The sequence below is a fragment of the Melitaea cinxia genome, chromosome 14 (assembly GCF_905220565.1).
Source record: "Melitaea cinxia chromosome 14, ilMelCinx1.1, whole genome shotgun sequence".
NCBI lineage: Eukaryota > Metazoa > Arthropoda > Insecta > Lepidoptera > Nymphalidae > Melitaea > Melitaea cinxia.
In genome coordinates, this window is record NC_059407.1 from 5,860,601 (window position 1) to 5,880,013 (window position 19,413).

The 19,413-nt window shown below is 32.7% G+C and overlaps 1 protein-coding gene across 1 annotated transcript; it reads right to left on the reverse strand.

The window, feature by feature from the left end:
* Nucleotides 1–657: 657 nt before the first annotated feature.
* On the reverse strand, nucleotides 658–18,843 carry LOC123659872 (ATP-binding cassette sub-family G member 1; the record flags this gene model as incomplete). Its single annotated transcript, XM_045595037.1, has 8 exons — nucleotides 658–2,621; nucleotides 3,142–3,398; nucleotides 5,601–5,765; nucleotides 7,818–8,198; nucleotides 8,588–8,702; nucleotides 14,310–14,496; nucleotides 15,153–15,410; nucleotides 18,704–18,843. Coding segments are annotated over 8 exons (1,845 nt in total), but the record flags the coding sequence as incomplete, so codon positions are not given.
* Between the last annotated feature and the right edge of the window lie 570 nt (nucleotides 18,844–19,413).

Consider the following 19,413-nt stretch of genomic DNA (forward strand, 5'->3'; position numbering starts at 1 on the left):
TACATCGACAAGTAATACAACGTAGGTAGACGAAAAAATAGTCAAGTAAATACGCATTACTACTCAAAAAGTACTTGTTAGATCTAGATTAAATTTAAATGGCCCTAATTAAATAAGGCAATTAATAGATGTCCCCTTACTATTCCTATTATTTATCCGCTTAAAATTGAACATGTTAATGGTTCAATTCACCTATAGTACATTTGCAATTGATAATGAAATAACTGCTGTGTGGCTACGGCACTAAAGAATTTAGCCACCCCCTCTCTTCCCGTGGGTGTCGTAAGAGGCGACTAAGGGATAACAAGGTTCCACAACCATCTTGGAACTTAAGAAGCCGACCGATGGCGGGATAACCATCCAACTGCTGGCTTTGAAATACACAGGCCGAAGACGGGCAGCAGCGTCTTCGGTGCGACAAAGCCAGCCCTGCGGTCACCAACCCGCCTGCCCAGCGTGGTGACTATGGGCAAAACACATGAGTTCACGTTATTTTTGACGTAAACTTGTGGAGGCCTATGTCCAGCAGTGGACTGTATAGGCTGTAATGATAATGATGAATGAAATAACTGAACTGTTTTTTTTAAACGTTAGCAAAGTAAATTATTTACTATGTACATATCTGATAGGATTAGGTGATATAATAAAAAAGTCCTATTTATTTAATAACTTACTTTATTTTATTAAAAGTAGAAAAATCCTACTTACCTCAAGTATTTACAAATGTTTATAAATTTACTTTGTAATTCCTGCATCCTTATAACTAATATTTAAATATTCAATTACTTTAACATAATTATGTACAATTTAAAACTTGCTTAGGGAGTACATTTCATTAAAAATTAAATAAGACCCACAAACATATTGGCAATATGTTAACAAAAAATAATATAAAATACCTATAATATCAAAAAGCAAGGTTTCGGCTAACATTTATTCTATTTTTTATTTATATTCTATTTATTATGATTTAGATGAAAAACTTGATGTGGTACTTAAATGAAAATTTAATATGTTGAAACCTTTACTAATATTATAAATGCGAAAGTAACTCTGTCTGTCTGTCTGTCGCGCCTTCACGCCAAAACTACTGAACCGATTTAAATAAAATTTGGTACACAGATAGTCTAGACCCTGAGAAAGGACTGACTTGGCTACTTTGTATACGAAAAAGGGGGTGTAAAGGGTTGAAAGGTGGGGATGCAAAGTTGTTAGGAAGTATCGTCATTTTTAGAGCTAGAAGCTTTAAACTTATTTGTAAGCTGTTGATTCGATATAAATAAATATTATGACATTCAAAGTTTGTTAAAGTTTTATCCTCAAGGGTGTAATATAACAATAGGGAATAGAGGATGAAAGTTTGTATGGAAATATGTAAGGTTTATGTGAATGTTTAATAAGTTTGCGACAAGAGACGAAATATTAGAGCTATTCTGTTGTCCAAAATTAACCAAAAGGTATATGTCCAAAAAATGCTGTCCAAAGTCACTATTCCACGTGGATGAAGTCACGAGCGCTGCTAGTATTAAATAAGTACTTATTATGTTTTTCAAGGCTTGGGTTAATTGCTGCCTAGAAATGAGAACACGACCAGCGTTTACTTAGAGACTTCATATTTAATAAAAAAATTATGAAAAAATATTCTCTATAAACTTCTCTTACACTATGCGAATGAGTCTTCGTGGGCGTATAATATTTTGTCTACCAGCCTTGTATGTTAACTAGACTATTCAAATAACAAGATTTGATGAAGTTTTCAAGCATTTTTTTTTTTGCTCAAAGTTATTGGAATCCCTATATTTTGATTTGTTGTGGTGTAGCATCTCTATACCGACTAAGACCCTTTGGAATCCAAGTTTTTATACTTGACAGCATATGGTCTAATTAGCAGAAAAAAAAATTGTTTATTTTACATGATAACAATTAAGTACTACTTATACATTCAGAACAACATAAACGGTAATAAAATGTAATATTTGTAGGCACACTTTCGTGTATCTGAAAGTTCGGAGTGAATGCATACTTAATTTAAAAGTGAAATTAGAAGTAATGAAATACCTTTGCTGGTAATTTTATACTATGCACCGTATTCATCATATTATATTAATCCATTTTTATTAACATAGAAAAAGTTCTCTTTGGCTAGAGCCATTAACTACTGCAGATAGGTAGGACAGTTCAAACGTGCTAAAAAAAATATCACATACACAGTTTGTACTAATGCCTTTGCTGCAAAATTACGTACCAAAATATGTTTTATCTAAAGTGTTATTTCTAAATCACGTCGCAAAACGGTACCTAAGACCCATATAGCAGATAAATCTTACCGTAACCATAATAGTAATCATGATAAGGATTTCTAGCCAGACAGAACTTTTGTCTATGTCTAGATATTGTAATAGGACGTCTGGTTTTGAGAAATGGCAATACACGTCGGTGCATTCAAGTGGTTTTCTACCAAAACCAAAAACGGTGAGTACCATAGCGACAACGCCGCATCTAATGAAGGATGTCTTCATGATGATGTTCATCAGAAGGGGGATTCTGTGAGCGAAGTCGAACCCGTAGATGGCGAGACCAAGGAACGGTGCGATTACTGCTGGGCCAATTGCACAACCATTCTGAAATAAAGTGGTATAAGCTTTATTTTCAATTGCTTTTATGTTTCTTTTCAGAGATTTGTAGACTAGACAATTTTGTAGAACTTCCTAATATATTCATCATTGACCTTAGTCATCGAAGTTATCTTAGCTTCACTTTTGACGATAATTAAAATTCTAATTTGTAAGATTCGACGGTGCTTTTGAAGCCTATTTGATTAAAGTTATTTTTGATTATGATTTTGATCTCTGACCGACACAAAAAATAACTTTTTTTGTAAATTACAGGTTTCTTGCGCAAGCTATTCAATATTTACATCTATTGTAATTAAAAAAGTATACATTTTTCCTTTTTTTTCATACTTTCAATATGACCGATTACTTTTTACTACAATATCCACAAAGAAAAAAGTTGCAGTACTCCAATTTTCATCAACTTACGGTATTTTATTTTACAACTTTCCTTATACTCGCAAATTATCCTGAATTATCATCATGCATACATCCATTGAAAATGTTTAAATTTTTTATTAAATCTTACCGTAATGCTAAATACTGATCCGATCGCTAAGCCAAATCCCTCAGACACCATGGAGAGGACGTTCCCAATTAAGCAGAACACTATAAACCGGACAATAGAGAATGGGACTCCAACCATGAAGAAGACGATGGTGCAAAATACCAGGTTTAATGATATTTGTACTGGCAACTTGGACACTGTCAAAGCAGCGTAGTACGGTAAGAGGCCGTACCAGCTGTTGAAATGTTCTTTTTTCACTAGCTTAACTTCTTGAGGATCTGAAAAAGATTTTTTTTATATTATTAATATTATGTTGTAAGAATAAACGTCTCAGAATTTTTATATCTTTTCTCCTTTAGTTTATTTATTACCAGAATGCGTTTTTTTTTTAAATAGTAACACAGAGGTTTCATCTGTTTTATTATCTGATTCAATTCAAACATGCATAATTAGTATTACAATTACTCAATTCATAGCCCAGAGCTTACTTGGATTAAGAGTCATGAAAGATATATGGTATAGTACAGGATTTTTATAAAACTAAACTAACCTAACATATTATAATAATAACTTTATCTATACTTACTGATAAACGCGCCATCTATAATCTAGAAATAGAAATACAACGCCATCTACTGGATATCTGTGCAACTTAGATGCCAAACCGCCATCTATTAGGATTTTATAGAACTAACCGGAAAATACACACTAAAGTCGTACAATAAACATTTAAATTGCAGTAACACAATATTTAGATCAATAATTGAGATAAAAACTACCCTACCCAAGTGGGACCAAATAGAATAGATGCTAACAAAATTTGATAAAAATTGGTTCATTAGTTTGACACGAAATTTTTTTATAAATAATATGTATGTATAAATTCTGCAATAACGTTACATATTGAAAGTACAAGTTTTAAAGGATAATTTTTTTTAATTTTTTTTTTTTTAGCGCATTACAAAAAAAAGTATTTTTCACTTTTCATTTGTTATTTTACTTTTTAGTTATCGCTGGATAGGTTTCTTACGGCCGAACCCAATATTCAATCTATCTCTGGTTATGTCCTACTAGAGACAGAAATATCTATCTATCATTCATTTTACTGACCCAATAAACTTGTCGACGATAGGCAATCTTATCCTTCAAAGCTGTCTATCGACGAGAGGGAGGATAGCTTACTAGAGATAACAGTTCGTATGAAAATGACAGTGTAAGCGTTCCAATAATAATAGAGTTCTATCTGTCAGTAACGTTGGTTATCTTTAGTAACAACAATATCCGATCTATAGTTTTCGGGGGATAACTAAGATTTATTAATTGAAAAAGTATTTTCTTTGTTTAAAATAAAATTAATTTCGAGTGAAAAATAATGGCAGACTCAAGTTCAAGTAGCAGTTCAAGTGATATTGCACTTTTGCAACAATTAATTGAATAAAAATAATAAGTTTCTTGTGAAATAATACTTACTTTACTCATCTTGTGAATAAAACAAACAATTTGGTGAATGATTGTACCTATAATTTGCAATGATTTGTATAATTTGAATTTTGATTTGTAAAAAAATTATACAAATTCAAACGAAACGACGATTCAATAAAGCGTAATGGCGTCGTAGCGTCTTTTCGTGTCGTGTTAAAACGTTGCGTTACTAGATTTACCATGGATTCCATATTAAAATAATATCATTTATTATAAATTAAAAAGTCTGTGTAAAAATTAATTTGTCCATATTTTTATAAAACAAGATTACTTTAATATGAATAAAATTTGTATGACAAATTTAAATACTACAAAACATCTGTGTAACATAACTGAGGCCGTCTGTAACGCTGTGTATACTGGAATGTAAGGAAGAGCTCAGGTAGCCGGTTTATCTACAGCTAACTGGAGATAGTAGTCCCCTATGCGAATTATTGGGACAACTACAAAGGATAGATAGTTAGTTATTAGCAGTCGATGATAACTACCTATCTCTATCTTTAGATTGAATATTGGGTTCGGCCGTTAGTCTGGTATTTTGAGCAAATCTTATTATTTAACGTCGACCATATTGGGTTTAGAGTGACGTCACTTTATTATCCGAGTTATTATTCTCAACAAGCCTTTTTATTTGATACCCATATTGTAGGAGTGCATACTAGCCCGCCATCTAATATATTTCGCCATGTTGGATTTAGAATGACGTCACATAGTTAATCATGCATTGTCATCTACGCGTATATAAAATTTCACCTAAATCGGAAAAGATACCTATATGCTGAAATCCAGAATAACACAGCCTACTTTATATTCCGACATTCTCTGGGTATCGGAAACAACGCGGATGCGGGGATCGTAACGCTTCAGCCTGTAATATCCCACTGCTGGGCATAGGCCACTTTCCCCATGTAAGAGAAGGATCAGAGCTTAATTCCCCACGCTGTTCCAATGCGAGTTGGCGGATATAATACAAACATAATATGATAATTGCTACTCACATACAACCACTGGGACCATAACTTGTGTGTACGCAAAGAATATCACGAGGCCAACACACATCTTTAAGTGGTTAAACATTTGGGTGCCGTCGTTAGCCATGCCGAAGAAACATAACCCCACTAGGACGGCACACATAATGTGATGAACGGTTTGGATACATAATGCTGTAACAAAAAAATATTAATCAAAAACAAAGCCAATAAGATAAATTGCATTAGAATACAGTCGACTGATTACCGCCACCCGCTTTTAAAATAGGTTAAAATTGATTTTATTAATTGTAGTTAAGTATTACCTAGTGTGAAGGTATTCGAATTTGGAATGCAGTTTCTGTTGAAAAGAACATAACAAACAAACCAATTTAATTAACTATCGTTGTTTACAAATCGACAGTATTCGTTGAATTAAATATCAGCAAAATTTGTTGAGACTTTAATTTTATTAATATTTAATCTGAGTTTTTGACTTCGAATTGGTTATCTACAACGATTGTTTACTATCACAATTCAGTCTGTAAAATCCCATACTGGGCATATACTTCTTTCTCCATGAAGGATTAGAGCTTAATCCACCACGCTGCTCCACTGCGGGTTGGCGAAAATATTCTCTCGGAAACAAATATTTGTACAAATACAAACATGTATCCCGATCGGAAATCAAACCCGCAAACCGCCGGTGTTTAGGCACCTACACGCACCACTATACCAGAACTTGCTATCGAGCCAGCTAGTAATAAATAAAAATAATTATCCAATGTTAATTTTCTACAAATTTTAATAATTGGCGTATGTCAGTTGCAATATTGTTAACCATTGACGTGATTCCCTAATGTTTATTTTAAATGCGAAAGGACCCGTTCAGACAGGAAAAGTGATAAAATTTATATTGTATTGTATTAAACGTTATTCGCAATACACGCATTCTCAGCTATGATCACAATAAAAAAAAAACAATAGACCACACCGTGTCACGTAGAAAGATCTATATCTAAGTGTTACTTTGATTTAGTCACCATGAATCATATAAATTAATTCAGTGAACACATGGAGCTGCATTCAAATTGTTCATTTCTGATACTTTGTTTACATAAGTATATAAATTCTACGTTTTTATTCATTAACTTCAGTTTGAAAGGGTGCAAAAAATGCATATGGTGTAAATGGAAAATTGCTTATCGAAAAATATAATGAATGAACAATGAACAAAAATGTTTAGTCATGTAGGTAGGTAATAAGCTAGTTCATATATATTTTTAACTGACTAAAACATGAAACTGATTTAAGGCAGCTACCACTGCTTCAACAGCATAGGTATTTTCATAATTCTACTGATCACATCAGATTAGATTTATAACGCAACGCCTGATGGTCTCCTTATATGAAATATCATCTTAGCTTGTTTAAGTTTACGATACTGTACTTAATAAAATCATATTATATAAATCCCAAAGCGTGTGGTTTATTGTTATTTTCAACTCGATCGTCTTCTTGATTTTTAAGATAACTAATTAATAAATTATAGCCGCCTTGAATATTTTCATTGCATATTCGAAAAAACTCCAAATGACCAATTTATACATTATTTAGTTTTTAAAAATCATAAATTTTGTGACATTATTACACGTACAATTTCAAAAGAACTTAAGAGTCATGTAGTCGATACTTGATATCATTATGCGTATACGTAATATTTTTATCTTTCCTAACACGTGAACAAAAAACGAAGAACTTAGACTAGGTCATTCTTATTCCATTTAATACCAGGTGAATGTAGCCTAATTTAGTAAATAATTTTACACTGTACCGAAAACAACATATTTTTGTTAAGTACAAAAGTTATGGTGGTATCTGATAATTACATCTCGTGAATGGAATAAATCTTTGTTCAAGTTACAAGGTTTCCTCAGAATAGTCAAAATAATTAGATATCTATAATAATATTTAAAAATAAATAAATATCTTATAACTCAGACACACATGGTTTGTGTTATAGGTAAAAGCCGATTGTTAAAGCTAAATTTGTCTTTTATTTAATAAATTTACATAGAAATAATACATATATAAATACACATATTACACCCAGACTCAGGCGGGAATCGATCCCGGATCCTGCGGAACAGAAAGCAGGGCCACTACAAACTACGCCAACGGGTTAGTTAAAACACAATAAGTTAAATAAAGGCTGCTATTAAATATAAAAGTCAATGAAAGCCTTACCTTGTCTGTTTCTTGATATTTGTAACAACATTCGTTGCAAGAGTATCCAAAATTGTTGGAAATATGTTGTTGGATATCGACTTGATGATTCTTGTATTTTCATCCACTCCCAAGACGAATTGTCTCTCGATATTTGATCCATCGACGTCGTCGAATTGCTGATTTCATTGAGTTGTTTTACTTTGAAAGTACATTTCTCATTGGATAAAACTATTTCTGTTTCTCCAGACTCGTCTTCGATTTGATAACAGATTTTCAATGGTATGTTGTCTATTGGTACATTTATGTTAGTGTCAATTTCGTTTGATTTGTAAACACGCCCGTTTAAGATTTCATTTGACAGCATTGTTATATTTTCTGGGTTTTCTGTTACTTCGATTACTGAAAATATGAAAAATATTAAAATAAATAATTAGTAATTATCATAGTTACGTTGTTATAAGTTTTTAAGCTTTCACAGTGACACTATAATTTGAACGAGGCTTAAGTCATGGTCACGTGAAGACTCGTGACCATGGCGTTTTCAACGGAGCTGAAATATCAGAAATATCAAAAAATAAATGCTGTAAATCCCATTTAAATGAACATTATATATACTTATTGTACATAATAAATTTAGTATCGTAATTCAGTAACATTATTGTTTTCACTTGGGAACAAAGATATAGGAAAAGAACTAGTAAGTGATTGATAATTTAGTAATGGTTCAGAGGATGATATTGTTGGTATATCTACATTTTAAACGTTGTGATGATAGGTAAAATACTTACTGAAATCAGCTGGGTTGTGGTGCCTAGGACAGACTAAGCCGACGCTGCTTAAATGGGGTAGCATGGCGTCTGTATCGCCATGATAGATACATTTCCCATCTGCCAGTACATATACCTGAAAAAAAGAAATGAAAATTATGCCCTTGCATTCTATTTTAATAGGTAATGGTTTTAGATCATTGAACAAAACAATTTAAATCAATACAAGAAACACCTTGTCGTGATCAAATAATAGATTTTAATTACATAAATATTACAAGTAACGAGAGATACGGATTATCTACCATCTATCACGTCTTAACTACATACCGAGAAGTGATTGTGTAATTCAGTGTACAAATCTATAATGTGGTATCAATTATAACTGACGGTAGCTGTTCGAACGCATCGTATCGCCTCTATCGTCATAATCATAATCGTATGATTGAACCATAATTTAAAATCTCATCTCCGTGTTGTTGTGTAAGACGTAGAGATTACCTGTGTTACTTATGAGAGGCAATTAGTTATTTTCTTACTACAGTGGGTATTTTAGATGCTTTAGCTATTTAAATTATTTACAACATCCATTGGGGTTTTTTTGTTGTTTTAGTTACAACAATCTGAATAGGAAACTGGTAGTTTACAATAACGTTTTCGTATATGTATAATAAAAACTGCTACTTGCCAAATGTTTAGGATTAAAAAGATTCTTATCATGTTTTATTAAGTTTTAGGCATTTAAAATGTAATAGCAAACATAAAATAAAATATCGGGGAAGTTGGTTACTCTGTCTATTTTTTGCAAAACTCATATTATTAATATACTCGTATTGTAGAACCGGCAAACCTAGAAACATAAAAGATAAGGCAAACCTAAGAAATATGCGAGAAAATTAACGCTTCTCAACTTTTTGTTAGGTATTTTAGTAGATATGTCAACTAGAAAAAAAATAAGTAAACTTGACTTATATATAATTCTTACGTCATTCACCCATGACGAAATATTGGAAAACGCTTAACGTGTAATAAACTAGTCAACAAGCTCCTTATTTTGCAACTTAATTGGTTGGTATCTGCAGCAATGTTTGCCCGCTAGAAATCCTTACTATTTCTTCTAATCGTCGTTCCGGAACGAATGAGCTTTGTCTCATATTTTTATTTACCGTATCTCTATTTAACACGTTTTTAAACTTGTTGACTAGACGAAAGATGACGAAGATGAAATTAGGCACGGAGGTAGTTAACAGTTTGCAAACGTTAGCTAAGAACGGATTTTGCGACAATTTGTAAATACAGATATAAAATTATAAATGTGGGGCGATATGAAGCACATAAGTATTTTTAATTAGTAATTTATTTTTTAACCCTCATTTTTCTTAAATAGCGAGTATTATGACAGATACTAGTAAGGCAGTGCAAATTTAAAAAAAAATATTGTGAGAGCATTAAAACTTAGTAAGAAGGATTAATATCCAAGATTGTTGCTTTAAATAGCATTTATTTTAGTTTTAATGTACAAACAAAACTAATTGTGATGCGCAAATTAAGTAATTAGATTGACAAATTAACTGAAAGTGTTTGTCTGATACTAATAAGTCGCGGGTGGCGTCATTCACATATTTACAGAAATGGAATATTACTATCGCTACCAATCAGAATACTCTTTAAAGAAATACAACACACTTAAAAATATATTGTCATTATATATTATTACAGAAAGGTTGTTATCATGTACATGTATCCTGATAGCGATCGTTACTCATAGTAGGGAATATATCCGCCAACCCGCACTGGAGCAGCGTGGTGGATTAAGCTCAGATTCTTCTCCTGCATGGGGAAAGAGGCAAATGCCCAGTAGTGGGATATTACAGGCTGAAGCGAATTATTACAGACGACGCGTTGACATTCGATCCCCGCTCACGACAGACATTTGTATTGGCGATATAGATGTTTATCGTGGTCTGGGCGTTTGTGCATGTGAATCGTGTGTCTCCGGACCCCCGACACAGAAGATAATCCTACTGGGGGCCGTTGAGTGTGAAGCGTTTATTTATTTATTAAGTGTGCCGAGATGGTCGAATTAATACATAGCCTTTATATTTATTTTGTTTTATTAGATAGATACACTTACACTATATTTTACTTGACATGCCCAACACAAAATGTTAAGCTGATACTGATATTCATATCAGAACAAGTGTACCTACACAACATGTACAATAACATGTGAATAAAAACAATACAAATAAAAAATCAAATAAATTTCATGTATTTATCAGATTATATACGTATAATATATAAACGAACAAAAAAAAAGAACTTTTGGTATAACATATAATTTTTAATGAAAAAAAATCGTTTAGTTTATATAATTAAATTGGAGTATTGAACTATCTAGTTCAATACTCCAATTAGTTTAGTTATGTAACTGCTGTGACATGATTCTCAGTATCTAGGTCTAGGCAGTCCTTTTACATTTCTAGGGCAAAGCAAAGCCTTATAAGCAAATCATTATATAAATGAGTGAATAATCTTTTATACATAGATAGATTAAAGACATACATTGTCTGGTTCATTTAATTGAGTACGTAACAGCTGTACTGTATAATAAATAATACAGTCATAGAATCGCAGCTTAAGCATGTCAGCTTTCAGTTCGCCAATCGCACCAAACATTTTGTGTTGTTATTATTATAACATCTTTAGAAAAAATAAAACATATTTCAGTCGCCAGTGACGAAAAAATCGTGAGGAAACCAAGATGTTATAAAATAAAACCCGCAAACGAGTAGGTTTGCGTAGCAATCTAGTAGTAAAGAAAATTAGTCTGCTTAGCCCAATAGACAATACAGAGTAGTTTAGATGTTGGAATACTAAACTTTCGAACTTTCTTTTTTAAAATTCGTAAATTATAGCCGTGCACCTCACGAAACGAGTCACGCGGAACGACTCCATCAAAGTAACTCGTAAACCAAAGTAAAATTTAGAAGTGGGCTAGAATTTTTTTTCAGGCGGAACAGCATCTGTTACTTCCATAGAATCACCCATTTGAGAACTCAGTTTGGAGTCGAAGATCCTATTTAAACAGTTATAGAGCAAAATAATACAGTAATACTATAAAATACCTTCTACTGACTGAACTGAGGTAAGGCACAGCAGGAATTTCCTGCTCAAAATAAGGAGCAGCCCGACTGGGGTAGTACCTCGACCTTACAGAAGACCACAGCTAAATAATACTGTTTCCAAGCAGTATTGTGTTCCTGTTGGTGAGTAAGGTGAAGGAGAACCTGGGGGGGGGGGGGGAATTGGTGATTGAGTCGGCAACGCGCTTGCGAAGATTCTGGTGTTGCAGGCGTCTATAAGCTACGGTAATCTCTTACCATAAGGTGAGCCGTACGCTTGTTTGCCGACCTAATGATATAAAAAAAACTGCGTTATATTTGGCAACAGTTAAGGAAGAGCCATAAAATTAGTGACAAATATGCCTACTAGGAGAAGGTTCTCAATTACTCAACTTTTGATTCCTACCTACGTTGTATTACTTGTCGATGTAATTAAAGTCGGTTTTTTTCCGTTTGCGAGCAAACACAATTATTTAAGTAACTAGAGATTCCTCTTGTTGACACATGAAGTCAGAATATATTATTTTATAATAATACCTTCCGTCAATTATATAACAGACTAATTAAAATCATTTTTTTCAAATCCAATTAATAACGGTTAAGGTTAGCTCGTTAAAGTTCATACATTTTTCAGGTTATTGCAACGTTAATAAAATTACAACTATACAATATTAATATACTATATGTTATCATAATATATTAAATAGTTGGTATATGTAAATATATTTTATTTATAATAAAACTTGTATTACGATTTCTTAAGAATCAAATGCGAAATCCTATACATACATGTATATCCTAGGTTGCATTCCATTTATTCTATTTATGTAAGTATCAGACTATTCTCTAGAGCAATTATATTCTAGTGATCGCTATACGAAAATATTTTCACGTTAATGTTCTATTTTTAACTGACTTCAAAAAAGGTAACTCAATTCGACCGTATATATGTATGTATGTATATTTATGTATGTATGTATATTTATTTATGGAGTGGAGACCTGGTGGTGGTGGTGTAGGCTGGATGAGGATTGCGGACAACCGGGGTGTTTGGCGCGAACTTGGGGAGGCCTATGTCCAGCAGTGGACTGCAATAGGCTGAGCTGACTGAGCTGACTAATATTTGATAATACTGACTTGATATTTTATGTGTGTTCGCGGATAACTTCGTCGTTTATGAACCGATTTTGATGATTCTTTTTTTTTTTTTTTGTTAGAAAGATGATATTCCAAGGGATGTATTATGATAAGGAAACCAGGATCTGATTATGGCATCCCAAAGAAATCGAGGATAACCTTCGGAAATCGTAGTGGCTACGAGTGCGTTTGTTAATTTTTTTCGACTGCCTACTTTGTATTACTTGTAGATGTAATTGAAGTCGGTTTTTTTGTTTGCTAGCAAACATAATTATTCATATTGCTAGTAACTGAACACTCTTGAAATAAGAAACAAAAAACATGACATTAATACGAGTGTGGTGCTTACGCAGTGACGAAATTATTGCAGAACTATCCGCATAAGGAGCATTCAATAAATATTAAAGTTCAAAGAGACTTAGATTTAATGTATACTGAAGAGGGTGTTAAAAAGGCCATCGGACACAACACTTGAATTGATTCCATACAATCACGAGTTTAAATAAGGGCTAACCCAAAGTTAAGGCTAGAATAAATTAATTTTAAAACATTCATATTGCAATCACCAGTGACGATTAAATTTGTGAGGAAACCAAGACGTTTTGGAAAAAAAACTACAATAGAGGGGCAATGCAAATTAAGTTTCAACGGTCTGCCTTAAGAAAAAAAGCAATCTCCTCTCAAAGAAGCTATCGACATATACAGAGGTAGTTTAGATGTTGGAACGTTTAAGATTTACTCATTTATCTGCATAAGGTCGTATACCGAGTATAAAATGAAATGACTTCTAAGCAAGTGTGTGTTACTCTAATATCTATATATTTATAGGGTTCAAGATTGTATATTACGGTGGAGTACATTATGCATTATATAAACACTTATAGAGTAAAAGAATACAATTCTCAGTTAAACTAATTGCATTTTTAAAATTAATCAAAATGAACTGAATGAGCCTGTAAGCATCCAACTTCTGAGCGAACGCTTAATCTGCTACATTGCTCCACTGCGATTTGGTGGATAATTTTCCTAATATTAGACCAGATCGCTATCAGGTTTCTCTGACGACAACGATCGACGTCTATAAAAATACCAAGCATGGTTCTGTCCAATCATTTTTCTTTGAACACATAACGATAAAGCAATGAATAGTCTCTAACTAGAAATAAATAATTAAAATTTACAATGAATCGTAATCGGGTCAAAGACATTAAACAGCCATTCTCTACAAACGATTGTCAGCAAAACCTAGTTAAAAACCGGTCAAATACAAAACGATTGTCTTTGTAAATAGTTTTATGTAAATTGGTGATGTATATTTCAGTAGTAATTGCATAACAAATATTTTATCAGTGACGTCAAAAATGTAAATGAAAAGTTTATTAATGTACAAAAACGTTTGCCCCTGTATAATATTTGGTAACTAAGCAAATAATGATAATGAACAAAAAAAATAATACATATATATTTTAAATCGTATTTACCTGATCGAACATTTCGAATAGCGACGCAGCGGGCTGATGAATGGTACACACGACGGTCCTACCTTGCCGTGCCAACTGCTTCAACAACTTGACACACTGCATGGTGGTGACTGTGTCGAGACCACTTGTTGGCTCGTCGAGGAAAAACACTGGCGGGTTGTTCACCATCTCCAATGCAATCGATAATCTAAAACATAAATTATTGCATAAAAAAACATTCCATTTATAAGCGAAGTTACAAATAATTATTACAACTAGCTGAATGTGGAAAATCATATTGCTAATTGTTCGGAGCACAAAAAAAGAACTATCCAATTAAGACAACTTTTGTTCTGAAGTGAAGTTTTATATAAATACTAGCTGACCCCGCAAACGTTGTTTTACCATATATGTTATTAACCCCTTAATCCCCCCCCCCCCTATAACTTAGTTGTATGAAAAATAGATGTTGGTCGATTCTCAGACCTACCCGATATGCACAATTGCACACTAAATTTCATAAAAATCGGTCCAGCCGTTTCGGAGGAGTATGGTAACTAAAATTGTGTCACGAGAACTTAATAAATAAGAATAAAATATGACTATTCACTTGTCTTATCGTTTATTTTGTGAAATTTTCAAATTATGAAAAATTGATTAAAAATCGGTCAAATTTCAATGAAAATAATAATTACAACAACACAAATTTAACACCTTACAAAAAAATTAATGAATTTCATAATTCTGAAAATGGTTTTTATTTTTAGATTGGCGTTATTGAAATATCAGACATTTTATTTACTATTTTTTTTTTTTGTATTTCATCTAATAAACAACTTATTAATTTTTTTTTTCTATAGATACCTTTTCTTTTGCCCTCCTGAAAGTAGATCCGTTCTTGTATGTTGATGTTCTAATAGACCAAGTTGTTGTAAAATATCTGTTGACGGTTTTTTCACGCCCTTTGGAAGTTTGAACTTCGCTGCTACATCCATAGCTTCGCGTACTGTGAGTAGGGGTTGATGCAGATCCTCTTGGGTGATGTAACATGATGATCTTTTGAAGAGTTGTTCTTCACGAGGTTGTCCGTTTACTAACAACTCTCCTGTTACACCAGCAGACCTGATAACAAATAAATATTAAGAACAAATTGATGACTTATTCTATATTTTAATCTACCACATGTCTTGTGTAACCTCGGATGTTAAGTATTAGTTAATATAATAATATGCAAATAAAACTCCAAATCTACTTTATCTGTAATATCTCAGAAATTCTTACAATTATATTACAGAGTATTAGATACATTAAAAAAAGTGTCGCTTGACCTTTCGAGCCTTAGATATTCTGTTCAATATATTTCTTGCTCCAACAATTATCATAAATTAGAGACAAAAATTATTATTATTTTTTATTAAACTTTTAGCAGAACAGTGAGAACAAGTTTAACATTAACCTTTTGACCGCCGTAGTCACCTATACTTGACAAGGGCTCGCGAGTCCTGTGCGCCAGCGACGTCTATAGGTGACAAAAAACCCGGACCACAAAAATATTAAATAAAATTATTAAAAAAATATTTCTAGTATTTTAATTCAACATTTATGAAAATAGAATATCCCCGCAACATTTGAGTATAAAAATCAAGTCTTTTAGAGCTACACGTACTGAGAAACATTGAAATAAAAACATGCATTTTTATTCCACGTAAATGATAAGTCCAGAACGCCGAAGTCGTCTATAGTTGACCGCTAGGGATGTGACGCAAGAGGTATAAATAAATAATAAATAAATAAATATTTACAACATACACACACGGTCATCTGTTCCTAAAGTAAGCAACTTAATGCTTGTGTTATAGGTAACAGCTGACTGGTATAGCTATATGTTTTTTTTTGATAAGCATACATATAAATAATACACATATAAATAAATATATATTATACCCAGACTCGGGGTGGGAATCAAACCCATAACCTCCGGAGCAGAAAGCACCTGCTGACCTGTAGTCACTACAAACTGCGCCAACGGGCTAGTCAAAATGGTATAGATTCTTGATATATTCTTTATTGTACTTTAAAAAAATCATAATTACAAGTCATTTTTGCAATTAGCTATTCAAAATTCAACTCAAACGTGTTATATTTTCTATAAATAATTTGATATTTGAATAAAACAAAAGGTAAAAAACATAAAACTATCATCAGCTAACACATAAGTAGCAAATGAATAAAAAATCAAATCAACTAAAATCAATCAAATCGCCATAATAAATCTGATATCTCAAATCTGGCGCATCTCTAGCGCGTAGTCATTAATCCGTTCTCTACACGCCGTTGTCAAGTATAGACGACACGCTGATGACGTCATAAGCGAATAGCGAGAAAACTAGTGAAGTGCAAGACGAGCGATACCTTAGAACATCGTCGCATTTTGGAAGGCGTCGATGATTTTAACAATATACAATAAAAAAAATATATTTATTTTCATTTTTTTTATCTAAGGTTAAGAGCGAAATTACGATTTTCTTTCTCATTCTCAAAATCATCTGGCAGCATCAATATCATCTCTAACCCCCACTCTCATAAAAGCTTTTTTTCTAACACCCATGTCGTGTCGTGTGTCGTGAAATATTTGATTTGAAATATTGCTACTTACTCAGTACTGTTTTAGTACTATTTGCTACCTAAGCAAAAAAATATTTAACGCATGTAAATATTTCTTTTAAACTAAGGCTGGCATCGACCGCACCGATTATATTAATTTGCTTCATCGGATCAACTACTGAGTTGGGGAACAATGGAACACGGGGCACTATGGAACAGTGTCGATTAAAATTTGAATTCTAAACTAATTCGTGTGGTAACGCTTCGACCAATTACAGCGTGTAGGGACTCTTGAAAATCCGTAATAACTTTTTACTGGGTGTACCGATTTTGATAATTTTTAATTTTATCGAAAGCTAATATTTATCATGTGGTCACATATAAATTTCACTGAGATCTGATATCTACTTTTTGAGTAATCTTTGATAACGCGTAGTTACTTGACTATTTTTTCGTTGATCTACGTTGTATTCGAACAAACACAATTATTCTTGTTCAAAAGTTGAGATTTCTTTTCAAAGTACTATCTTTTTAGTAAAAAAGTTTAAAGAATAGGTAAATGATATTTTTTTTTCATTAATTTTAATCATTTGAGACAATTGTGTGGAAAGTTCAAAAAATAACCTAAGTTTTTATAAAACTCGTTTAAAACGTTGGCCTTATGGGGCACTATGGAACGGGGCACAGTGGAATACTGTTCTAATGAACCTTAAATAATAAACTATTATCTAATAAGATAATAATTGTGTTTGCAGGCAAACGAAAAAACTAACTTCAATTATATCGACAAGTAATACAACGTAGGTAGACGAAAAAATAGTCAAGTAAATACGCATTATCAAAGATCAATCAAAAAGTTGTAATCGGGTTTGGATGAAATTTAAATGTGACTACATGATAAACATCCGCTTTCGATTAAATTAAAAATCATCAAAATCGGTGCACCCAGTAAAAGTTATGCAGATTTTCGAGATCTCATTATAAAATCCTGGTTTCCTTAGCATGGTACTATACCGGGGTTATCTCCTTTCTAACAAAAAAAGAATTATCAAAATCGTTTCATAAACGACAAAGTTATCCCCGAACATAAATAAAAAAAATATAAAATATATATCGAATCGGTCGAATTGAGTAACCTCCTCCTTTTTTGAAGTCGGTTAAAAAATTACAAATTTGAATTCGGTTAATTTTTTTCTAAATTACTTTTCATGTATATATCGATTCGATTCGAAATCGATATATAGCCTGCGGCTTCCTTTCGTGCGACACAGCACGTCTCTAAAGAGAGTTTCATAACCGTAGGTCAGCTGCGCCGTAGTCGTCCAGTCGTGACAATGACGTCATGGCGATAGAAAAGAGTGTTGTGCTTTACTACGATTATTTTTGTAATGTTTGTTTTTTATTTATGTTGTTGTAAGTATATATAACGAGTGCAAGATAACACAAGAAAAATATTAAAAAATAAACCTTCCTAGATTATATAAGTAGTCATTTATTGCATAAAAACCAACAAAAACAAGTCACTGTGTGGTACTCGATAACGACTCTTGGCAGCACTATTTTTTTCGTAGGTATTTTTGTTTATTTTATGCCTTGGCGTACAGGGCACGGGAATGGTTTTGAGGCGTGGCGGTCAAAAGGTTAAATTTGAAGCGATTGATTTTACCGAATAATGGTAATCTAACTTTACACGTATCGAAGGGACTATAGAAAACGAGTAACATTTGCAACTAATTAAATGAAATTAAACGTTTCATTAATTCAATAAAAACATAAAGTTTTTAATGTGAAACCGGTTAAAATGTACTTACTTGTAACCGGATATAACGTTCAGTAGAGAACTCTTGCCGGCACCCGAAGGGCCCATAATTGCAATGAGCTGACCAGACATGAATCGACCGCTAACATTTTTGACAACTTGCTTCCCTGGCCCTAAAAACAAAAAATAAGATTAATATAGTAATTTCATTTATGTGATTACATGTAATGATTTTTTCATTACGTATATAATTTTTATTACTTTTACGTTTTTTTATTATTTATTTTACTTACTTCATAAAAATACTTTTTTATATATGTATAGGTCAGCAAACAAGCGTACGGCTCACCTTATGGTAAGCGATTACCGTAGCTTATAGGCGTCTGCAACACCAGAAGCATTGCAAGCTCGTTACTGACCCTATCCCCAATTCCCCCCAGGAGCTGTGGTCACCTTACTCACCACCAGGAACACAACACTGCTAGAAAGCAGTGTGATTTAGCTGTGATCTTTTGTAAGGTCCCCAGTCGGGCTGCTCTATATACTGAGCAGAAAATTTCCTGCTATGCCCTACCTCAGTAAGCGACGTCTCAAAATACGTATATTTATCAAACAATAATAACGTAAATCGATCTCTACATTGTGGTTGTTTTTGTTACAAGAAATAACATAAATATTACAAACTGAACACGTTGTTGTACACAGACAAGTACAAAAACTTTTTAGAAATGTATTGTAAATACAATCAAACAATTTAATTTT